Raw genomic sequence first — 12,159 nt, 5'->3', positions numbered from 1 at the left:
AACATTTCTGAATGTGCCTTTGATAAGGCTTTCCAATATTTGTGCAATGACAAAAAGCACAGGGTTATGGTTTGAATGTATCGCACAGCTGTTGAAAATCCTCTTCAGTGCTGGAACGGTGAAGCAAATGTATATTGTGCCAGATAGTACATGTGTGTTCAAAACAAATGTTAAATATAATTTTTAAATTAATTTTATCAATGGAGAAGTCTTCTATCTCTCTATCTAAGTATTAGGGGTGGGCAACAATATGAAAATTGTCGATATTGTGCACGTATTTAGATATCGATAATATCGAAGTCTTCCAAAATACGGAAAACTATTATAACACAATTGCAATATGAAACATATACATAGACGAGAAACAGATATTTACATAAGAATGAAATGAATAGGATTTAATTTTTTATATGAAAAACACTTGGCAGGCTATAAAAAGTCTACTGGAATCTTTCTATTTAAGTGCAATGTTATGTGTTTTATTGCCATCTTTTATATTGCAAAACAACTGCAAAAGTTGCAAAATAAACAAGGAAGCAAAATACATTATGATGATTTAAGTAATTTATTACACAACAGTCGATATACAATATATCTGTCTATCTATATTATTGTAATTTAAGGTACAGATGGATTAAAAGTAGGATGTGTAACATCCCTTGAGGACTTTTGTACTAGTAGTGACTACTGAGTTTCTCCAGTGTTAAAAGTTTATTCAAAGGATTAGTCACTAGTGACTACAAAAATATAAAAGCCAGAGAAAACCCTGATTTTATGCTTCATCCCTAGTACGTACTGGGGAAAAATACAGTTTCCCCCAGTGTAGTGGTGATACTGTATATACTATCTGATATACATGGTTAGAGTCTGATTTCTTTGTTGTGAAAGTGGACTGTACTGTACCATTGCCTTATAGCAGTTCTACTGTCAAGGTCTGTCTAAGCTGTAGATGCTTGTGTGAGGCACTGGAGGAATGCAGATCTGTTGCCAGATTGTTCCCAAGTGTTTAGTGAAGAGTGGCTGTGTGGTGCGCTTTGATTCTGACTGCCTGCAGCAGCTGGAAGTCTTTAGGGAGCAGGCAGAGAGACATTAGACTAGATACTGATGTTTGTTTAATGTTGCAACCTTTTCTGCAGCAGCTGGAAGTTTTTAGGGAGCAGGCAGAGAGACACTAGACTAGATACTGATATTTGTTTAATGCAACCTTTTAACCAATGTTTATGGTACTTAAGCAGTATGTTTATAAAATATGTTTGATTGTGTTTTTTGTTTTGTGACATGAAATAAAAAGGTTTTAAATAAAGGGAGCTTGCATTATAAAATAAAACACCATCTCTATAATTTGCTTACGATTTCTTACAATCGTAAGCAAACTCGTTTGCTTACGATTGTAAGTCGCCCTGGATAAGGGCGTCTGCTAAGAAATAAATAATAATAATAATAATAATAATAATAATAATAATAATGTTTAAACACTGAATTGTAACTGAAGTGCTGAAAAGAAACCTTACTAAAATCTTACACATGTTTAAATGATAGGTCTTCATGTTTGTGTTCTAAATAACTGAAGATAAACCCAGATTACTGTGTCACATTGGAATACTAAATATTTTCAATGGTTGGGACTTGCAGTGAGTCATGTGAAGAACCAGCGCACGCCTTCTCAGACAGCCTCCTATCTAGGAGTGTGCTTGGACTCAAGCTCCATGCTGTCCACTTTGTCGGATGGCAGGGTACAGAGAATAGTCGCCTGTTTAGAGCTATTTTAGCTCAACAGAGCGCTCATGGTAGTGAAATTTCAGAAACTTCTGGGCTTGATGGCAGCAGCTTCTCAGACCCTACCTTTGGGTTTCCTGCACATGCGCCTTCTGCAGCCTAGTTCAACAGCAGGGTTTTTCAGCCCGCGTCCGCCTATTGACAGTCTCGCCACTATCTAAAGGCACGCTCTTGGTTGAAACAGCCTGCCCATCTACGCCTCAGTGTAGTGCTGGGCAGTGTCACCAGAAGGGAGGTCGTCACCATGGACACGTCCAGCCTGGGCTGGGGCGCTGTGTGTAATAGTAGGGGGTGTGGGAACCCCCCTGGCAGGGTCTCCGCATAAATGTTTTAGAGCTGCAGGCAGTTTACTTAGCCTTGCAGCATTTTTTGTAGAACGTTCGAGGGAGACGTGCTTGTCCGTACAGACAACACAACAGAGGTGGCTTACATCAACCACCAGGGCGGCCTCAGGTCGCCCAGTCTTCATTGCATGGCTTCCAAGCTTTTGCTCTGGGCACACAAGAAACTCCTGTCAGTGCGGGCAGTACATCTGCCCAGGGTGATAAACTGGGTGGCAGACCTCAGTGGTGAGCCTCATTGGGAGAGGTTCGGGACAGCAGAAAGATCTCTTTGCCTCCCAGGAATCAACCCACTGTTCCCTCTGGTTCTCCATAATAGGAGGCAGGGACCCATGGGCGGTAGATGCCTTGGCACATGTAATAAATGGCCTGGTTTGGTTGTTTTGTTCTTATCCGCTCTAATGGTCAAATTAGCCCGGGTCGGGTCTATTTGTATGCACTGCAAGCCTCAACGTTTTTCACATTACCAGCTTTATGTTAATGTGAATAAATCTGTACATAATTATGAACTGTGTTATGGGAACAAATTTAATTAGTGATTTGTTCTCAGTCTATGTATAAATATAGTAAACAGAGCCTAGTATAAATATATAGAAAAAAATGATTGTGTAAGTATATTGCCACTGAGCTCTGAATTCTAATTGTCAGGTTTTACATACTTATCACATCAGTCCCTGGTATTAAAAGAAGTCTGCACCCTCGCACAATAAGTTGTCATGGTGACCAAAAAATAGTAGGTTGAAATTCCTGAGTGAAGTGGCTTAGAATACATTTGGTAGCATCAAACCTTAGTTTTTTTTTTCTTTTTCTTTTTTTCTTTTATTGTTTTTCTCCTCCGTTCTACATTAATGTCTGTTTTGTGACTGCAGGGGATTGATGTAATTTGTAATATTTGGATCTAATGCAAAGCACAGCCATGACCACGTTTTCTAACCAATCAGCTGATTTTGTTTAACCTTCAAATACCAGGCACGCACATTGCCACTATAGAAAAAGGCATTGTTACCTCCCTGCAGATAAAAAAATATATATATAGTGGCCCAGTTTCTTTCTCTTGGCTAAGATTTGAAGTTGGACTTCTTTGAACCATATAAGTTTAATCAATCAATCTTTATTTTATATAGCACCTTTCATAGTGGACAACCATCACAAAGAGCTTTACAAGATAGTGAGGAACAATGCATAATACATTAAATGCAGTGAAATACAGAGCATAGTACATTAAATACAAACAGTAAAAAATCAAACAATGCAAATACATTAAATACAAGGCTAGGATGTGAATTCTAAACATTGTGGATGCGTGTGTCATACAGAATCATACGAATAAGATGGAGTGAATAAAACTGAAATAGCAAAAATAGACAACAGCTAATAACAGATATCAGGTTTAAAGAGCATTGAAAGCAAGAGAGAACAAGTGTGTGAAAAACAAATCTGTCAATTGAATAGAAAGTGGGCCAGGATACATAGCACTTTGCTGTGCTAACCCAGGTGGTATTTGCATTAATCTTTTATTATATCATCTCCAGTCATAATACTGAGGAGGACACCTGCTATTAAGGTGTGACAGAACAAATCAACTGTAAATTAGATTTTGTCCTCTCCATACCAGTTACTTCTTTAGAAGCAGAGATTACACTGATACGTACTGCCTACATACCTTCCCAATTCACAGAAGTGACCACCTAAGTCTACACTATTTAGAGATACAAACATGTTGGATTAATGCATCAGGAGATTAATTGTCCTCCTGCTGGGATATGATGTGTTGGTTCTATAATAGATCACAGGTCAAGTGCCCTGAGCAGCTATTTAGCCTTCATTTTGTATTTCCATCTGAACTAAAATTCATGTTGCCCCATTCACAAGGTAATTATTTTCTAGGGCTGTGTTCGAAGGTTTGTTCGGTAGCCAGGAATTCAAAGGTAGTTTTAAACCTTCGAAAGTTTGTCAGGCAGCATTCACACACTGTATTTCTTTGTTAAATGCCCAGTCGACCAAAAAAAGTTGAATGCAAATTGTGCAATAGTAGTAGTAAAGCTTACTGTATACAGTATATTGCAAGCAGCATCAATTGCGTGTACATAAACATGTATTTTTATTTAAATTATAAAAACATGATTACTGTTCTATATAATATAGTTTAAAAATACATGTGAATTGTTTTATTCCATTTATATGGCTTACCTGGAAAATAATAGGATTTCAATCAAATATAAACTAGCAGTTATGGCGACGTCACCAGTAAATTCTGCAAATTAGTACCATTGAAAGTTAGAACCTTCCTTTTGTAATATGTTCCGAACCTTTAAAGGTCAAAATGTACCCTTCGTTGCAGCCCTATTTTCTATCATTGATTTTCATCTGCTCACTTAAATTGGTACTGTTACATACATTAGACTAACCTTAATTTGTTTTCTGTTATATATGCTGCTTCAATTCCTGGTGCTGTGTGCACCCCATGTAAGTAGGTGGTCATAACTAGGGCTTCTGATTTTTGGTTTTTACCGATAAAATCTGATAAAACACCCCCAATACAAAAAATAATTAAATTGGTGGGTAGCCAATAAACACCGGAAAACACCAGAAAAACTGTGGAAATGATTAATCAAGTCATGTTGACTTTACCCATAAATACATTGCCCAGTGCTGCTGGGCAATGTCCCGTCTTTCTGACTTGCATCTATCATTGATTCGTTCTCAATACTTTAAACCCGCCCATAGGGATTTCGTTGTGGAAGACCGCAAAGGAAAGAAGGTACAACTTAAGTGTTCAAGTACTGAAAAATACAGTTAATAAAACCCGAAAAACAGAAGCCCTAGTCATACTAAAGAAATACTAGCATGAAAAAGGCATAACCTGCATCCTAGCACCTCTAGGTTCATTTTGATGTTAACAGTATAATGCAAGCCTTTCCAGTCCTTTACAGCTGTAACCACACACTGCTTTGTTGCGAAGTTGCTGCAATCCTGTGCCTGTACATCTTCATTTAGAATTAAAATGAAAGCCAGGCCTCCTGACAAGACTATTGACATGCTCAAAATTATCAGAAGCATAACCAGCCTTTCTTTTTCACACTAGCAGCAACCAAATATTTAACTGATTCTGGATATAAAAAAACTAAAAAAACAAACAAAAAAACAAAACAAAACTGAACTTTAATAAATGAACTAACTAGTCAGTGAATAAATGTTACTGAAGTTTATGCAGTAAAGGAACATGTATAGGCGTAGACCTTCGACAAGCAAGCAATTTATCTATCATGCTGTTTGGTTTAAATACAAGTCCTCATCTTAAACTGGGAAACCATTTAGTTTTATGTTTGTCAAGCTGTGCTTAAGATACATGCTGTGTTAGTTTGTTTCAGGAACATTGGGGGTTGTGTTTGGGGTGGTTCTGTGAAGTAAAACACTGCATTGCAGATCTGGAATGTAAAATAGGTTAGGATAAAATGGTACCATAGCCTGGAAGGAAAAAAAAAGTCTGCGTACCTTAGATATGTTTCCTTGAGCGATTTACATTTTAATGGATCTTTATCCAATATCCAATATGCTAATAGAAATAGTATGAGTTCTTGCAGTTGATGCCTAGATTAACCAATCCTTGGATATATTTGATTGATTAATCTTTCAGACAATCTTAAGAGATCAGTCAAATCCTCTCATTTGTGCTGGAGTATCAGCATGTCAATAAGGAATGTGCTGGAACGTGTTCTGTGATTTCTGCGCTCAACTTGATGAAATTATTATGCAGTTGAAAGTTCATGCTGAGCAAATATTAACCTTTGACAGGCATGTGCCTTTCCAGCGGCGCTTGTGATGACCCAGGATTCTCTGGAGCTACTCTTGGTCCCCTTCACTTCTTGTACAGAGTTTCCTTAAACCCCTAAACCCATGGAAATTGAATTTGAACTTATTTTGTTAATTTATGAGAATTGGATTGCTGCCAGCCTCATTGACGAATTTGGCAGTGAAATGCAGATTAATAATAATAATAATAATAATAATAATAATAATAATAATAATAATAATAATAATAATAATAATAATAATAATAATAATACAAAATTAAACTTTGAGTGCAGAGTAAGGCCGTTAACAGCATGTTTTATGTCTTCTTTTGATGGTAAAAAGAGCCATATTAAGTACATCTGATGGCAAGGGCATAAGTCCTCTAACAAATAACACAAAACTGGAATTGAAAGTATATTTCTCAAACATGAGGGCCTTTTCTTGTGGTAGATATTGTCAGGCAGCAACGTTTTCAATACTGCAGACCAGAATAGTCTACTGGTCTAGGAAAGATAACGGAAAACTGCAGATTGCTGTAATGGTTAGAAAAATAACTCAAAACAGCAGACCTGTGGGGGGAAAAAAACAAAACAGTAGTATGAGACTTTTAAGGTAGTCTTTATGAAAATGTATTCACTGTAGTGCTGGAAGATTTAATTAGGCTTTGGTATTTTGTACAGCCCACACCAGGGAAGATTTTGTATGTCCTTCTGGAGGTGGCATTACAAACAGTCTTTCAAGTGGAACTGTCTTTGTTATCTGGAATAACATTGATCTCTTCTTTTTGGGGGGATAGGGGGTGGGGTTGGCACTGTAGTCTGTGCTTATCTTGACCAGATAATGGCCACCTTGTCCATGGGGATTTCATCCTCCTTGTGTATCTCAAAGCCTGTGATAGATTGGGCACATTGTACTTCAAAGCATTCCTCAGTCCACTTGGATGCCTTGTAAGAAGAACAGTCTGGTCTTAAACCTGTGTGACGCATGAGCACAGATGTGGGGGAGCTGCCTACTTTGAACTGGAGGGCACTGCTGAGCTAGAAGGTTAGCTTTCATAACTGAGGCTGTGTGGTCCATTGGTTAAAGAAACAGGCTTGTAACCAAGAGGTCCCCGGTTCAAATCCCACCTCAGCCACTGACTCATTGTGTGACCCTGAGCAAGTCACTTAACCTCCTTGTGCTCCGTCTTTCAGGTGAGATGTAATTGTAAGTGACTCTGCAGCTGATGCATAGTTCACACACCCTAGTCTCTGTAAGTCGCCTTGGATAAAGGCGTCTGCTAAATAAACAAATAATAATAATAATATGTATGCATGTACAAATGAATGCAAAAAAATGAACTTCTTTGTGCTGTATCTCAATATGTTTGATAGACATTTTACTTGAACCACCTAAAAAGTGAAACTACACATAGTGGCATACGCTTCTTGAAAATATAGTAACATTTGAAATAATTAAAAAATATAAATGAATAGTACAGTACTAACAGGGAACTCTTCAGAGGTGTTCAATAGTGTTGCTGCTAGGCACTGGCGGCTTCTAGGGTTACCCTTTGACCTGTTTAAGCTTAATGCCTGTTGGGAAAAACTGATCCGGGAAGGGGCATGTATAAGTATATGAAAGAAGCATGGCAGATAACAAGGAACTTAATGAAAACAAGAAAAACAAAAAAGAAATGTGGTGACGAGGGCGGAACAGATCCCAGATCAGCAGTCAGTGGGACAATTTATCACAGTGAGAAATGAATGGCTGGTCTGGAACTATTTTCAGTGTGATGATGTCGGTGAGAACACATTTCAAATGGGAATTAAAGCTTTTTTTTGGGCTACAGATTGTAAGTCACCATCTTTTAACAAGGTAGGGTTATAGTTATATAATTTATGGTGAAATATTATAAAAATATGAACATTTGCAGATGGTTGATAGTACACCACGCACATTTTTGGGCGTAATCAGCGATGTAGTTGCATAAATAAAAGAGAGTTAACTTTTAATGTAAGGATAGGCAGTTTCTTATATGTTTAAATAAGAAAAAAATATAGATGTATTTTATAGGAAAACTACATCATTTATTAATATACAAATTACAATAGGTGTATTTTTATACTCGCGTTTGTTCTGGGCACCCACCAGAAATTAAACTCGGTGCATATACGGTCTAGTTTTGTTTCTTGTCAAGTCAGTGACTCTTAGACTGGCGGTTGTCATGCTGTTAAAGTATAAATTTGATAAATTACAAGAATTTAAAATATTGTATTTATTTGGACGATAATCACAATTATTGTGATCATTTACAGACAATAATAGGTAGCTGAAATGTAATTGTCGTCCAACCCTAGTTGCTTGCATCAGCAGTTGCACATTGGTAATCCTCATTTTCTCTTGTTAACTGGGCAAGTGAACAGAGGTGTGCGTGTCTGCTCAGGGACCCAGCCTGTGGGCAGTGGTGCTGTCAGAGCCCATGTCTACTCATTGTGACATCATCACTGACAGCTGGCTGCTTGGATTGCAGGATGCAGGCTGTGTGGTTGTTTCAGGAAATGAGCTGCAGTTCTCAATGACACCCATTGTTCTTTCCAAACAGCCCCACGTGAGGCAGTGTGATGTTTCATATTATGAGTTGGGGGCTATTGGTGGTTGGGTGTGCAGGGATTTACTGTGCAACCACTACTTCCTGTGCTTGTAAAATAAGGCCGATGGTTAAAGTCTTGCAGCTTTTAATGATGCTGTAGTTCAAATCAATTTGAGATCATTTTCATCATCAGCATGATCTGGAACTTGGATGGTATAAGATTAGGGTAGGCACTAAGAGAATTTCTTTCAGCCGCAGGCACTCTGGTTTACAGTAGGAAGAGATGCAACTAGCTTCCATATGCAAATGACGCACTGTGACGCAAGCTGGATTTGGAGGGTTCAAGAGTGTACGGGAAATGTTTGTTTGGGGACACAGTCACATTGAAGCACTCAGAAGCTGAGGTGAACAAAATATTCAAATCATTCTGTTATGGTTTCTGCTGTGACGTTACCGGATCTCATTTTTAAGTCTTTCTTGCATTCAATGAAATCCCATGAATGTAGCGTACTGCTCTGTATTAATAAATACAGGTACATTCAAATATAAATGCAAGTACTAAGTGTGCTGTCACTTGGCAGTGGTGTTTTAAGGGAACCGGCAATTCCTAGAAGCAACACCTGATAAGAGAAACATTGGCAGCACGGTATGCATACTGTAAACAGACTTGCATGTTTTATAGGATCATCTGTCTACTGTATTAATAATTAAGGAAAGTTACAGTAGACAATGGAAATGTAGCGTTTCTCAGGAAAACAGTTGCAGGAAATGGGTAGGACGGTAGAACTTTTCTCACATTTATAATTTCCAGTGCACATTTCCTTGTTACATTAATATGTACTCTATTCCTGTACAGGCAAAATTATGTAAATTTAAAGATATATTTGTTTGCAGTACCTTTTCAGTGTGCCCGGTTGTACCTGCCACAGCTCAGATTTAACTTGGCTCACAATTTGCATTTTATCCCATTAGAGATCTACTACAGTAGAGTAATTCTGAAACTAGGAGTAGATCTGCCCTTTGAACTGTTTTGTGTTGGTGGTTATGGATACAGTGCAGCATTGGGCCGTTCCATGCCAAGTGAACTCAAGGTGGTTACGCAACTGTTACTGAATTCAGTGTTGGGGAATCTGATTAGAAATAAAACAGTGATAGTATCAGAATATGTTCAGCTTGGTAAACATATACAGTAGTATAAAAACAAGCAGTTGGACGCCCTGCAAAAAAGTATCATGATTTTAGTTTCTCAGGAAAGTTTAACATTTTAGTTTCTTTACTGTACCCCCACGTTATTCACACAGTTTTAACCCTGTTCCCCATCAACTTTATTATTTAATTTTAAACATTTATATATGGCACACTGTGAAGTTTTATATAGGACCACTTATCTCACTTATCTAATTCAGATTAAACTTGGTTAGGACATTCTTTATCACAAGTTAGGTCATTATAAAAAGGGACCTGTCCGTCTGCATGTCGCACTACATTTTTTCATGCACTTATGGATGTTGCTGACCACTGTGCTAGCTCTAATTTTATATTTGATGGGAAATATAATGCACATACTTGTTTTGTTCAAATACCGCTGTTGGGGCTGCTGGCTAACCTTTTCTGAAAAAATATGGCATTTTCTCTACACTCTCAAGATTCAGAATGTTGACAGGCAAGATTTGAGTTTTGTTTGCGGGTGATGTCTCTCTCTTACAGTCTGCACAGCTTAGTATCTGAAATTTGTTAATTTAAAAAAGAAATAATCAATGAGAAATGTTCTACCGACCCAGACTGTGCATCTTCAGAATACCTAGACAAGGCTGTTGCAAAAGCTGAAAGGACCGGAACAGACTTTATCGAGACAGACTTTAGAGAGTCAAGACTGGGTCTGTAAGACCCTTCATTGTGGTTCTGAACGTCTCTGGTTTAGTCTGCTTGATTGAGACCCGTCCTTTGTGTTACGTATGCATTTATACCCAGCAGAAGGTTATAAAAATACATATTTGAGGATATTTACATTACGTTCATCCTGGTATTTGATGTCTTTTGTTTGTCTTTTGTTGGAGATCTTTGCCAAACGTTGTCGTAATTTTATTGACTGACACTTGACCGAGTAGTTTGCTACTGTGTTATTTTATCACCCCTTATCTTAAGTTCTGTCATAGGGTATTTTTGTGGCCTTTATCTGGCTAATGTGATAAAACTTTGAGTGGGCATTTGTCATAAGAATGTATTCATCAAAATGGGAATGTTTTTTTCCACATAAACCGACACCCGATTAACTGAACTGTTTGTCTGATATTACATAGACAAATATACATATGTCCTGAGTCAACTGTATGTGTGTTTTGATTTTTGATTGATTTTTTTTTTGCTGACAGGACCTGGAGTTCCATGGGGTGATGCGGTTTTACTTTCAAGACAGAGTTGCAGGAAACTTTGCCACTAAATGCATCCGGGTGTCGAGCACAGCCACCACGCAGGACGTGATTGAGACGCTGGCTGAGAAATTCCGCCCTGACATGAGGATGCTCTCGTCTCCCAAATACTCCCTTTATGAAGTGCACGTTAGTGGGGGTGAGTTTAAAATGGAAACAAATACAATTTTTTGTTTTTGTTTTGTTTTTAATTTTATTTTTTAACCACACCTGACTTTATTGCGGTCTTATTTAAATGTGAAAGGTTCTGTGGTGGTCAAAGCACGAAGTAGATGCAAGTGTACTCTTAAGTGTACAAAATAAAACATTCTCTCCTAAACTGAAATAAATAACTCAAGTTTATTTATTTATCTTAACTGGAAAGGAACAAATGGGGTGAACTTGCTTGAATAAGTTTCTGTAGCCTTTTATTGTTTGGTTAATGTGTTTCCCTGATTGGTAGAAGAACGCAGGCTGGATCTGGATGAGAAACCTCTGGTGGTGCAGCTGAACTGGAACAAAGACGACAGGGAAGGCAGATTTGTACTGAAGAACGAGAACGACATAATCCCTAAGGTAACGTTCTCTGCCTGCCGCAAATTACTGTGCTTGCTTTTACACAGGATGATGGATTGAATGCAGCAGTGTGTGGGTTGAGCCGAATGCTGACATAAGTCGCTTGGCTGGAGTTGCTTTAAAGATAAAATCCCTTTATAAATGACTTATTGTCACATAATTATACAGGGCTGGCATAAACCATGGGGGTCTATTGTACATTTGCCATAAAAGCGCTTTTTGAAGCCCATGTGTGCATAAATATCACTGTGAAATACAAAATGTAAACGCAAATTCAGAATGTCAGATAGGGCAGTCACAAAGATTGACCCTTTTCAAGATGGACACAACTTTCATTTGAAACAGGATTATACAACCCTTTTCTGATGACAGTTGTGTTCATCTTGAAAAGCGATAGCAAATACTTAGGAATTAAGTCCTTTGAAATTACAGTTGTCAGACCATGGCCTTGTTTATTAATGAATAAAATGCTAAAGATTTTGTTTAAAAATGTAGTACACATTCTCAGGATCTTCCCTAAGCAAATTTTTAGAATTCTTCAAAGTAAAATTAAAATGTATCCTGATCCAATTTAACTTAACATATTAGTCAGTAACAGTTGAACCTGTCTGTAACATTTTAAGATGTTTTACAAATGTACATTTTGGAATATTCCATACTTTAATTGGTTAAGAGGTACTAAAATGTGTCT

General features: G+C 37.7%; 1 protein-coding gene across 24 annotated transcripts in view; it reads left to right on the top strand.

Moving 5' to 3' along the window:
• LOC117402228 (afadin-like) overlaps nt 1-12,159 on the top strand; it is a 125,838-nt gene that overhangs the window by 29,166 nt on the left and 84,513 nt on the right. For 14 of the 24 annotated variants that reach the window (XM_059024213.1, XM_059024230.1, XM_059024210.1 and 11 more), the window contains exons 2-3: nt 10,857-11,052; nt 11,356-11,468. In XM_059024213.1, coding sequence (XP_058880196.1) covers nt 10,857-11,052; nt 11,356-11,468 — 309 coding nt within the window. The remainder of the gene's footprint in view (nt 1-10,856; nt 11,053-11,355; nt 11,469-12,159) is intronic. The other 10 variants (XM_059024209.1, XM_059024217.1, XM_059024214.1 and 7 more) reach the window with 1 other exon arrangement.

Source organism: Acipenser ruthenus, chromosome 5 (assembly GCF_902713425.1).
Source record: "Acipenser ruthenus chromosome 5, fAciRut3.2 maternal haplotype, whole genome shotgun sequence".
NCBI classification, from domain to species: Eukaryota; Metazoa; Chordata; class Actinopteri; order Acipenseriformes; family Acipenseridae; genus Acipenser; species Acipenser ruthenus.
The sequence above is the reverse complement of the archived record's forward strand: the minus strand, read 5'-3'. Positions and strand labels throughout refer to the sequence as shown.